Source organism: Lycium ferocissimum, chromosome 9 (assembly GCF_029784015.1).
Source record: "Lycium ferocissimum isolate CSIRO_LF1 chromosome 9, AGI_CSIRO_Lferr_CH_V1, whole genome shotgun sequence".
Classification (NCBI taxonomy): domain Eukaryota; kingdom Viridiplantae; phylum Streptophyta; class Magnoliopsida; order Solanales; family Solanaceae; genus Lycium; species Lycium ferocissimum.
This window is the reverse complement of record NC_081350.1, coordinates 59162791-59176024: the sequence shown is the minus strand read 5'-3', so window position 1 is coordinate 59176024 and position 13234 is coordinate 59162791. Positions and strand designations below refer to the sequence as shown.

The following is a 13234-nucleotide window of genomic DNA, read 5'->3' as shown; positions in this document are numbered from 1 at the left end:
GGTCAAAAGTGTAATAACGACCGAACGAGTTGTTACAAATAACTTGAAAGACATAGAAAAATCTTTAAGTAAAACTACTACTCTTATTTTTAGAATTGTTATTAATTAACCTACGTCTTGCCTAATGAAAAGAGGTTGAAAACTCGATTTTAAATTTAGAAAATATAGGACTGATTTGTAGCACACAAAACTTATTTTTAAGAAAAATTGCTAGCTTAAATAGTGACAAAAGTTAAAAAAAACAAGGAGTAAAAGGAAAAAGGGCATGATGTGCCACCATAAAAAAGAAAAGGCCCAAAAAGACCTAATTTTAAGCAAATGACCCGAATTAGCCCTTAGACCCAAAATAAAGACAAATTTACCCAAGCCCTACTATCTCATTCCCTTCTATTTCTTTCCCCTCTAAGAAGAGACGTATCTAGCCTTGTAGTTTGGGGTTTCAACACGAAACATAAATTTATGTGTAAAAATTTACTAAAATTTTAATAAATAGTAGTAATAAACCCATAACTTTAAAAATATAATGGGTTCGATGTGAAGAATCTTAAATTAGAACCCATAAATTTTAAATCTTGGATCCGCCTCAACCTCTAAGGCAGTTTGAACATTGAATATGTCTGCTGCACTAAGTTAGTGTAACGACCCGTTTGGTCGTTATACGCGTTTTGATCATTTTATCCCCGTTGACTCTTCCCCTAGTCCCGTTAGAGTGCTTTTGACCCGCGGGGATTGGAGACACTGTAACGACCCGTTCAGTCGTTATAGTGTTTTTGATGCTTTTTGCCCCCGTTGACCCTTCCTCGAGCCCTATTAGTACGATTTTGACTAGCGGGTATGGGTGGCACGATTCTTGAGGTCATTGGACGAGTTTTTTGTGACTTTTGAGAAATTGAGCTTTTAAGAGAAGGATGTTTGACCTAAAGTTGACTTTTGGGTAAATGGACATTTTTTGAAATTCTGTCAATTTTGAGAAGTCTGGATGGTCATTTGTGACTTGGTGGGATGTTCGGTTCTATTCCCAAGGCACTTGGGAGCGTTTTGGGTATTAGGTTGGAATGTTGGCTTTGGGCTATTAGGGGTTGACTTGGTCAAACAAACCTCTGTTAGAAATTTCGAGGCCGCGGATAAGTTCGTAGCTCATTTTTATGTGTGTATGCATATCTATTTTGTATCTCTGAGGCCTCGGGTCGTAGTCGGATTTCGGGTTGAAACTTGTGAAAAACTAGAATTTTCTAGTGTCTTATGTCCGCTGTAGTGGCATCGGACTTGTGGTACCGGTCCCGCTATAGCAAAGGGACCGACGGGCATAGCATGTGTGTGATGCGTTCGTGGCGACTCGCCACAACGGACGACCATCCGCTGTGGAGGCCTTGCGATAATGGAAGGTGACGGCCGTAGCGGCTGAGTAGGTCTTGAGATGGGCCGCCACAGCGAATAGAGTCCCGCTGTTATGGAAATATGACATTTGTAGTGAGTGTCGGGCAAATTCTCTTATTTGCTAAGTTAAAAACCCTCAAACCCTCTAATTTCTCTCATCACTCTCTAATAGCCTGTTTGGCCAAGCTTCTAAAAACAACTTATTTTAAAAAGTATTTTTAAAAAAAATACTTTTAAAAACAGTTTGTGTTTGGCCAATTAATTTAAAAAGTACTTTTGAGCAGCATTTAGTGTTTGGCCAAGCTTTTAAAAAGTGTTTTTATGTGTATTTTTTTCAAAAGTACTTTTCAAAAAAGTGATTTTAGGCAAAAGCTATTTTTTTAGCTTTTGAAAAACTGCTTCTGCTTCTCCTCAAAAACACTTATTTTCTTCCAAAAACTTGGCCAAATACTTCACTTTTTTTGAAAATAAGCACTTATTGAAAAAATAAGTACTTTTGAGGAAAAAATAAGTTTGGCCAAACGGTATAAGTATACTTTATGCGAATTGAATAGCTCTTTGTACTAAATCCTCTTATGGTAAGTTTTCCATCCATTAGACTTCATTAATTATCTTCCATTTATCTTGCTTAATCTCTAAATATTGGTAGAAACCATTAGAATCCAAGAGGAAGATGAGTTTTTACATAAATTCTTGAAATGACTTCTAGACTTCCCAAATAGAAATTGATTATGAAAATGCCTAGTTTAATCATAGAATTTGATGAATTCATTGTCAATAGTCTTAAATCTTCCATTGTTAGTGATTAATTTGAGGATTGGAAAGTTAGGGTTCATACCCAAAATTGGGGATTTCACTTTAATTCCGAATTTTGCCTAATCTTGAGATAATTTAGCAATTGAATAATGGGTTTTGATCATCTAGAGCGTGAGTTGCATATTTCACTGTCAAAATGACCGTTCTACCCTTTGGGCTCGTTTCCCCTTTCTCTATAGTTGGATTTTACCTAAACGATAAGTATAGCAATATGGGTGTTGTTCTTCTTGATTTCTAATGTAGAACTAGAATATGAATAGACTTTATGTATTTGGAGGTGCAACGAAAAGGGAAAGCAAAGGTTTTATTGTTCGAGGCTCCTGTTCAGCATTCCAGGTAGGTTATGGCTTACCTTTCGGTTAGACTTCAATTAATGAAACATATGTGCGAGTTAGATATTGATAGGGAAAACATGCTAGGCCTTCGGGTATGGAGTTGGGATAGAGTTCTACTAGGTTGGTTGCTGTTGATTGTGGCTTGTCGCCCTATTATTGTGTTTAGGCTTATTGCCTTATTTGTTGTGTTGTGATATTGTTTGTATTCATTTCTCTCTTGTTGTGTCATTTATCATCAGAGAAAGGAAGGATAATTAGAATAGGACTGAGTCGTGATGTATACTTATGATTATACTCGATTGAAATCCTAATTATGATTTACGGTTGATTGTGATATCATGCATGACATACATTCTCATTTCACCTGTATATTGATATTGAATTATGACTTGATACTGACGATGATATATGAGAAAATGGAATATATTGGTGACACAAGACCTAGTCATAAGGTGTATTTGTCAAAATTGAAAGGAAGGGGTTGTTATATACTCTTTATGTTGATTGAGATGGTTTGTATGATTCATTCCATAGTTGAGCTGATTTTTCTAAGTCTTGTTATGGCTTATGGTATTGTTACTTTTACTTCATTGACATTTGATTTCATTGATTGATCATGCTTATATTTGAGTGGTGCTAGTATCATGGAGGAGTAAGAAACAAAGTGTTGTATCTCGTTCCAAAGGTCATGAAACCGAGCACGAGCCATGTCACAATACTCGTGAGATTATGTGGATACATCATCTTTTAACCGAAATTGTTGAAGCACCATACACCGCAAAACTCGGTGTGATAATCAAAAAGTCGCTCTTCATATTGCCTCAAATCCGTGTATCACGAAAAGAACTAAACATATTGAGGTTGACTGTCATTTTATTCGTGAGAAGATTCAAGAAAACGTGATTTCCACTGGCTACGTGAAGACAGGAGAGCAAGTAGCTGATTTGTTCACAAAAGCATTGAACGGAACTTGAGTTGATTACCTTTGTGACAAGCTGGGCATGATCAATATCTATGCTCCAGCTTGAGGGGGAATGTTACAGAATGAATGTAGACCATTTCCTAGGAATGTACATAATACTTTTATCGATAGCAAATTTTTAGGAATCAATAGCAGATTTGTAGGAATCACTTTTATTTTCTTTCCTTAGTAGCATCTTATGTACATGTATTTATAGTGTTTATCTCTTGGAATAATATAACAAGTTATTCTCCATACTTGTCTCAATTACAAGAAGTATGTTCTCTCAAACAGCTTAAGTTTTTTTTTGTTTTTTTGGTAAAGTAATCAGATGTCATTAGTAAAGCATCCAGAAGATGCAAGGTTGCAAGGTTACAGGTGGGCGAAAGAAGCTGCTTCAAACAAAACAGGAGGCAAACTTAGACTAAAAACCTATAAAACAGCCAAAAGGAATCCTGCCTATTGTATTAAGCCAAGCTAAAGACAGGGAACTAACAAAATCCAAAAAAGTATCCACACTGTGTACAGGGGTAAGAAAATGCCAACTAAATAAGCACTCTAAACATCTAGCCTTGAGTGTACTAATAGAAGTTGAGATTCCATCAAAACATCTACTATTTCTCTCCTTCCAGAGACACCAAAAAATAACTGTAGGGATCATTCTCCAGATTCTTTTGATGGTTTTTCCAACTCTCCACAGTGACCAGCTTGCATAGGCATCTTTCATGGATTAGGGCATTACCCAGTCAAGCCCAGTTAAAGAGTAGAACAAATGCCAAAGGTCAGCTGCTGCAGGACAGTGTAAAAATAGATGGTTTAATGTTTCATTGTCCTGCCCACACATGAAACATCTATTGATGAATTATTCCTTTCTTCTTGAGATTGTCTTGTGTTAGGCAGGATTCTCTAAGAGCAGTCCAAGCGAAGCAGGAGACCTTGAGAGGCTGCCTAGTTCTCCAGCTATGTTTCCAAGGCCATTCCTCAAGAATGCCATTTTTTGAACTCAACAGCTTAAGCTTTTAGATGAGATGATCACACACTTTATCAATTACAACATATTGCTGTACATAATTGGTTCTTGTTTAAATGGTGCCTTGACTTTGTGTCGGTACTGCTTTTATTGATCCTTCGTTTTGCAAATCCTTTTTGCAGCATGACACCTTCTTCAGCCAGCATAATCTGAGTATGAGAAGTTTTATTATATCCCTGTCCAAGAATGTTCTCATCAACTATATTTCATCACCTGAGGTGAATTTCCTCAGAAGTATTGTGGCACGATTCAATCCACGAGTTACAAAACTCGTTTTCCGGTTTATCGGACAGGATGATGTTGAGCCTTCAACAAATCAAACATATGGTTCTTTATTGAAGAACCTCACATTTATCAAAACCTTTGCCTCTGGAATTCTTGTTCCCAAATCTTATATCTGGCCGGTGGACAACTCACTCTACTTACAACCATATACGTCGCTTGTCTTAGATGCTCATAAAGAAGGTCTTCAGATTTTTGCATCGGAGTTCGCAAATGATGTACCTTTTTCTTACAATTATAGCTATGATCCCGCAGCTGTGAAATGTATTTGTCCTTTTTTAGTTGACAATGGCGAATATCTCTGTGGATGGAGTACTGTCTGACTTCCCAGTAACTGCATCAGTGACAACAGGGACTTCTAAATTCATAGGCTAACCATAAATGCTACAATTGATGAATAACAGAATCTATGTGAAATGTAAGCTTTTATTGTTGCTTTCATATTTTTAGTTAAAAATCATCAGAATGCTGTTTGCAAATATCTTATTGTGCCCTTGGACACACTGAAAAGTAAATCTAGATAACTCCAAAGTTTCTGGAGGCTGAATATTGTGCTGGTTTACACGGATACTCATCATGAGTAGTTATTTGAACTGTAATCAGAGAGAGTTCTGGACTTTGAAAATGCATAGGCTAATCATAGAGGAACAGATACAAGAATAAAATATAAATGTTTCTACACATATGTGAGACATATAGAGTCAAATTCATAAGAGTGGGTGGCCACTACTATAAAGTCCATAACTAGTTTTTATTACTGTCCTATCCTTAATTTGAGTATAAAAATAGACATGAAAGGAAAAAACAAGTAGTTATCTTGTAGATAAATTTATCACTGATAGTGATATCAAAGAGGATACTTGGACACACTAGATTTATAAATGTAGTGGATAGGTTTAGGTGATCACAGTTGCCTCTCTCGCACATAATAGCTTGTGTTTGGGTATCTGACAGCACCTTTTTGCATTTTATATTCAGTTGGTCTTGAAGCCACTTCGGGCATCTTAGTCGTCTTAAAGATGACATTCTCTTTCTACCGTGATACTCATCATTATTCTTATAATTTGTGTAATATTGCAGATTGCTTCACTCATTTGGATAAGAATGATAAACTTCAAGGTAAGCTACTAATATACGCTCTTATTATTTTTGTGAGATCGGTGAATGTTGTTTTGCTCACTAGATGGCTTTTGTACCCGAGATATGAAAATGCAAACCATTATCCTGCAAAACTTTTGAGCTAGTACAGTACTCAAGGTTAAAATGGACTGGAAAAGGTTTGATTTGTGAAATTTTGAGTTTGAGATCAATTCTCTTGTCTAATTAAATGAGCTTATCTAGGTGGAGCTTGGTTTCAAATTACAAACCCAGAGAGACTCTTCTATGAAAGAGTAAGCAAAGAACTTGAGAATTATATTGTCTTGGAGATCCTTTAGCTTTTTAAGAGAAAATAACTATAACATTTCATCAAGTCATGTGAAGCCAAGCTAGCACTTCTAGAGAATAGAGATCATAGCTTGAGTTGGACTTAGTTGTTCTTCTGTTGATAAGATAAAGTTTAAGTCAAATCAATATTCTCTTATTAATAGGTCCCTCTACTGCTTTAGTTTTCCTACTGTGTATTTAACGTTTTCGTTACAGTTTGTACAGGACATTATATCTCACTCTTTCCCCATTTCCTGTTGACCTACAGCAAAGCTTCTGATTATCACATCTGAAGGAGCAAGTGGAGACTACCCGGGTTGTACCAATTTGGCATATACAAAAGCTGCTTCAGATGGTGCAGATGTTCTCGACTGTCCTGTTCAAATGGCAAAGGATGGAATACCCTTCTGCCTGGGTTCAATTAATTTGATAGATAAGACTTCAGTTTCTCAATCGCCATTCAGCAATATTGCTAGTACTGTGCCAGAGCTTAACATAACTAATGGAATAGTCACCTTTAACCTTACTTGGGATGAGATTAAGAGCCTGAAACGTAAGTTAAATCAACTTTCCTTTATGTTATCTTACAGTGTCTAAAACTAAACATCTACCACTTTTTTTGGATGCTGAAGATAGTATGTTTGAAGACAATAGTTGTTGATACATCTTCAAGTTAATTGGTTTAATTCAAAACTAATCATAAGAAATCATCTTGTGAATTGTCATTTTTTTTTGCTTGCATGTGAATAATGTAGGTGTACATTTCCGGATACTTGTCTATTAGTTAAGTTAGTGACAAAGGCTATCCCGTCCTCTTGACATTAATAAGGTTAACTTCTAGTTTAACATGAATGTTAACCATCAAACTGTTCTATATTGTACAATACAACAATAACACCTCAATCCCAAACAAGTTATGTTGGCGATATGACTCCTCACTTACCGTGTACTCTATTTAAATCCATCTCAGGCCAACATTACTCATCTACTGTACTACTAAAGTATTAAATTATATCGATGTGCCCAAGAGTGAGTTTCTGGTGTCATTCTTAACTATAATGTTTTTGATCTCTTGGATTGTACATCACCGGACACCCCCCAATGCTTTAATGCTATACTTATCATGCTCTAATTTCTTGCAGCGTCAATATCAAACCCATGGTCAGAGTTTAGATTGTACCGAAATCCAAAAGCCAGAAATGATGGAAAGTTTGTGTCATTGGTGGATTTCTTGACATATGCAGAAAATGCCACAACTGTATCTGGTGTCATGATCAGCATAGAGGTGAATTTATTTATTGCCGGTTCTGTTGACATTGTTAATACCAACATTATGTATCAGCAAATGTTAAGCCCATATTACACCTAAATGCTAATATCCGTTCTGCAGTAGCTTCATTCGACGTGAATTAAGTTTTGAGAGTTCTAAAAAGGGCATTATATTCCATGAAAGCAAAGAATATCCCAAGAGGCTTTTGGAATATGGATGAATGATTTAACTTCAGTTGTTGACATGATGGAATGATTTAACTTCAGTTGTTGACATGATGGTTTTCCCTTAATAGAATAAATCCCTTTTGCTCTTGTGGTTTGTGTTTTGCACTCAATTGGCACTAAGGGCTGGAAAAAGAATGCCGTGAGATGGAAATTCCAAAACGAAAATGACAAAGTATTTCTATTAATTTAAGAATAAAGTTGTTCCTCGAAGATACAATAATACTACTATTTATTTTCATACGATGACTCTTTATGTTGGGGTGGCTTGTGTGTATGGGAGTTGAGGTGGATACAACTTTCAGATCATAGCAAGAGGAGGGAAGGAATGCAATTTTGAACTATTGTTGGTAATTTTGTAAAGAAATGATTTCATTTTTCCTTCTCAATAATGTTCATTCCAAAAATTGATTCTTTCCTCTTAATACCAATGTTCACATTCCAAAGGCAGGTTAGTTTTACCTTCTAACTAGCATCAGTATTTCTTCATTTGCTGAATGCGGAAAGGATCCTTGTGTATTATTCCATCTACTAGCTTTTGTGTTTTACTCAAAATTTCTATATAATATTTTATATTAAATACATACTTACTTTAATATTAAGGAAAGTAGTTCATGAGTTGCTTGCTTAACCCGTAAACGTATATGCCCTACCACTATTACTTTGGAAGGCCTATCATTTGTTATTTCTTTTCAGTTTACCTATTAAAAGGAAATTTTAAATTCTGTTTACTGTATGACGGCTAATAAATAATAAATTGTAACTGTAAAATATTTAATTGTTGTCGAAATAAATGACATCTTTTTCATTTTGTTTTAAGAAGCTAAGTTTAGTGCCAGAAGGAAGCAATATAATTCCATACCTATTCATTTTTCATCCGACAATGTTCTGGCACTTGTGCAGAATGCAGCTTACCTGGCAAATCAGGGATTTGGTGTAACTGCTGCTGTGCGTGAAGCCTTAAGGAATGCCGGTTATAATAATCAGACAGCAAAGAAAGTTATGATCCAATCAAAAGACAGTTCAGTCCTGAAAGAATTTAAGAAAAGCCGCTATGAACTTGTTTACAGGGTTGCTGATGATATCAGGGATATTGAGAGCTCAACTATATCCGAGATCAAGAACTTTGCTAGTTCTGTGATTTTAACCAAGAAATCTGTTTTCCCAAGTGAGAGAAAATTTGTCAGTGGGCAAACAGATGTGGTGCAGAAGCTGCAGTCATCAAATCTCCCAGCATACGTTCAAGGCTTTAACAATGAGTTTGTGTCTCAAGCATGGGATTTTTTCTCAGATTCATCTGTAGAGATAAACAACTATATTGCTGGAGCTGGCATTGATGGTGTTATAACAGATTTCCCAGGCACAGCTGCTAGATACAGAAGTAAGTGATTATATAGCTTGTCTATGCTTCCATCGCATTCCACCCCCAGCTTCTCTTTCTTTATTGTTCCTCATTTTTATGTGCATTATCTGAATTTCATGCCCATGCATCATGTTAGTACTGAATAAATTTGGTCCTGTACATGTGAAAGTAAGCTGCAATCTGCCATGTCCGCTCGTGTTTTGTGGTGCTTTTGCTTGGTCTCACTAATTTAAATTTATAATAGGAAACACCATTCAGAAGCTTATGTATCAAAGTAAAATTACTACTGATTTGTGCAAGTAGGGAATATATTTGGAAATAACACTGATTTGGTCAAGTATGGATTCTATTTTAGAAAATGGTACTGATTTGTGGAACTTTTTTATTGAGCTTACCCTGTGATTGAGTACTGAAATATATCCATGTGCTGGTTATAGGGAACCGTTGTTTGGGTTACAAAGACCCACCAATGTATCTTAGCCCTGTTGAACCCGGAGGTCTCCTACAAATCATGGCTCGTCAGTTATTGCCACCAGCTGAAGCTCCCAACCCAATACTTTCCGAAAGTGATGTGGTCGAGCCACCTCTACCTCCTGTTGCAAAGATAACCCCTACTGCGGGCAATGAGTCTACAGCTGATGCAGCTCCCACCTCTCCAATCAGTCAATCGACAGTTGTGGCTGGCGTTTTGACATGCTGCCTTGCCATTCTTCTTGATATTGTCATCTTTTGATCTGAGACTTGTTTGAGGCATCCTAGAGATGAAGCTATGGAGAGAAATTAGATTATCTTGAAAGGAATAGAATCAGAAACTGTATTATTGTATTTACTATCTCAGTACAACAAGTATTATATACATTGTTAATATCCTAACTAACTTCTAACTGCCTAACTAATAACGTTAACTCACATGTTTTGCCTTGCCTAAACTCTTAAGTCTGCCAGTTGATCTTTGGTTGGGACATCTGCCAGTTGATCTTTGGTTGGGACATGCTCAGTTTTCAACATACGTCTATATGTTTGGTTCTCACATGAAATATAGGATTGGCTGCAATTAGAATAGCAGCTTTGCTGTCACACATCAGTTTCATTGGTAGTTTTACATCAACCCCAAGCTCCTTAAACAATCCCACTAGCCAAGTGATCTCTGGTGTACATGATACCATTCTAGAATTCAGCTTCCGCTCATGAAGTAGTAGGTAAAAAGATGAGTCAACATTATTAGTTACCTATTGGATGATAGTATTATTGAAAAAAGCTCGATGACACCGACAGATTGATGATAAAGAAAGTAGTGCATGATTACTCTCACCTTTGATGTTACCAATTAAAAAAAAAAAAAAATATTACTCCCGCCTTTGTAATTTGTCTGCTTTTGCAATGACTAGGTGGGTTTGCCAAATTCCTAAGCTATTAACCAAGCTTTTCACATAAAAATCGAAATCTAAACTATGATTTGAGAAAATTTTACCTAACATAAAATGAAGAAACCAGATTAATAGGGTATAACTCTGTAGCTGAAGAAAGAGCTGTTTTGACTTTTAACATTTTTTTCGGCGACAATTTTTTGTCAACCATTAGCTTTTGAGACGAGGGAGGGACGTGGTGGATTGGTCCCATTTAATAGGTCGAGAGGGTATGATTTCTCAACCATTAAAGGTTAAGAGGGTTAGTGAATCTTAATCTTTTTTTTATCACTCTGTTATCATTGTTACTATTTATCTTATATTTATGCTGCTATTACCCTTCTCTCCGATTGTTAGATTTTTTACCATCCATAATTTGGCTCCCATTGAGGGTCCTAGAAGCTAACATTGTTGAAATTATTTTTTTATTGGTTATGGTTGCCCGATATTTTTATTGGTGTTTAAATCAAACAAATTCGGTCCAAAATAATTCTCTAGAAAACCAAGAAAGTTTTCTTTTATTTTTTTCAAATCTACTTTTACTTCTACAAATGATCTATATAAATTCCTAAAAAATCCTTATAATCTTTACTACTCACTTTAAGGAGAGATAAAGGACACATTAGTTGAAAAACTCTTAAAACTAAAACTATTAATTGACTTTCTCAATAAATATGCTAAATCAGATGTAAAAATAACGAGAGAGAGTATGGTTTAAGTTATCATGTCTAAAAAAATTTATCTGTACCCAATATTTATATCAGATCATGCTAATTTATCACAATTAAGTTACAAATTAAGGCGAGAATGTGCATTAATTAACTATAATTTATAGAAATATACGTAAAGATATGTATCATGTATTCATTAGATTGTTAAAAAAAAAAAAAATCAATTGCGTAGAAATTATACCCTCTAACATATTCTATCAACCAAAACAAATTATGCTGAATGGTAGTCCTGGAACAAGCATCAAGAAAAGATTAGTAGGTAAAAAGTAGTACTTAGTATAGCAACTAGTCACAAGTCCCACCTAACCATAACAAATTCATGTGAAGCTGCGAGCTAAAGATAGCCTTAAGTGTAGGGATCTAATAGCTCAGTTGGTTGGCTACCTGAACTTTCACCTTATTGGCGAGGTTCGAATCCCTACGTTGTAATCCCCTCCCCATTTCCCCTTCCCCTAACCCCTATGTAATAAAAACAAATTAAAAAAAAAAAAAAAGACCTAAGTGGGGCCACGTAATATTGGCTTCCATTACTACAACTTTCATTTATTAGATAGCCTAAGAATCGTGTTAATAGTTACCATATATGATAAAACAAAGCCAGCTTGAAAAAATCAACAGAATTTGTAGCCTTTCTAACATACTCTCTACAACTAAATATGATAAAACAACGCCAGCTTGAAAAAACCAACAGAATTTGTGGCCTTTCTAAAACTAGACGTACACTTCAAATTTTTTGATATAGGTGCAAAGAAGTTATATGAGTTATTCAATTAAAGTCATCTACCGGCCTGGACTTTGACTTGTTTGCAGTAATGTAAATGTACAAAAGAAGTCACGTGCTTCCTTAAGTTTTTGCCAATACTGGTAATTTTTGGTAAGATTCTAGTGACTATAAGTTGGTCGATAAAGAAGCCTAATAATGCTTTCACTGTAATCAAGAGCCATGAACTTGTTTATAAAGGTTGCTGATAATATCAGGGATGTTGAGAGCTCAACATATCCGAGATCAAGAGCTTTGCTAGTTCTGTAATTTTAACCCAGAAATCTCTTTCTCCATGTGAGAGTGAATTACCAAAATTTTCAGTTCGTGTAAAAACTCCTTGCCTCGGACAGTGAGGCAACGAAACTCTTGGTCTATATGCTGAGTCAGTGCAACCCGCAGAGGCGGATCCAGAATTTTAAGCTTGTAGATTCTTAGTAAAATAAATTCATATGTAATAATAATCGAACAAAATACATGAAGGAGAGCTTAGCGAAGGAGAATCAGAAGTGGTTTGAGGCTTGATTTTTTTTTTTTTTAATCATAACACTCATTTCACAAGTTCAACCTATTTAAAAACAAAAATTTAATTTAAAATAAATAACTAAACCCAACAAATTAACTTCTAAAATAGAATATCGAAAACCAAAGAATTAGATAATGATATCAACTATTAAGGCAGGGTGGGCTAGCAAATACGTAAAATAAGCAATATAAGAGGAAATTAGGATGTGGAAGCCAATAGAAAAACAGAAAATAAACACAAAATATAAGAGAGAAATAAACAAAAAGAGAATGTGGGAGAAGAATGTAGGGGAGTGTGCTGGAAGAAGAAACTAAACAATATTTTAACTTTAAAAACCGCGTCTAGCAGGAATTAGTCCCGTGCCTAATAGGTGAAACACACCCTTTCTTGTTGATGGACCATCTTGTCATTTTAGTTGTGGGTTGCCATCTTAAAATACTTAACGGCTTATTATATTTTTCAATATAATTACAAGATCTACCGTAAGGGGTGTGGGTTGCCGGGAACCCACACCTGCTATCAGATCCGCCCCTGGCAACCCGGGTAGTCTCCACTTGCAAGGAGACTATCCGCATTGTACTGATTTGGCATACACAAAAGCTGTTTCAGATGGTGCAGATGTTCTCGACTGTCCCTGTTCAAATGGCAAAGGATGGAACGCCCTTCTGCCTGGGTTCTATTTATTTTCAAAAGCCATTCAAAGAATGGAATATTATGGGATAGATTAG

At 35.7% G+C, this 13234-nt stretch overlaps 1 protein-coding gene across 1 annotated transcript; it reads left to right on the top strand.

Moving 5' to 3' along the window:
- Nucleotides 1-3820: 3820 nt before the first annotated feature.
- On the top strand, nt 3821-9992 carry LOC132032114 (glycerophosphodiester phosphodiesterase GDPDL4-like). Its single transcript, XM_059421905.1, has 9 exons — nt 3821-3953; nt 4190-4290; nt 4642-5113; nt 5252-5311; nt 5780-5920; nt 6495-6779; nt 7369-7511; nt 8624-9101; nt 9521-9992. Exons 1-9 carry the CDS (start codon nt 3821-3823, stop codon nt 9814-9816), a joined length of 2109 nt encoding a protein of 702 aa, XP_059277888.1. The 3' UTR covers nt 9817-9992.
- Nucleotides 9993-13234: the final 3242 nt, after the last annotated feature.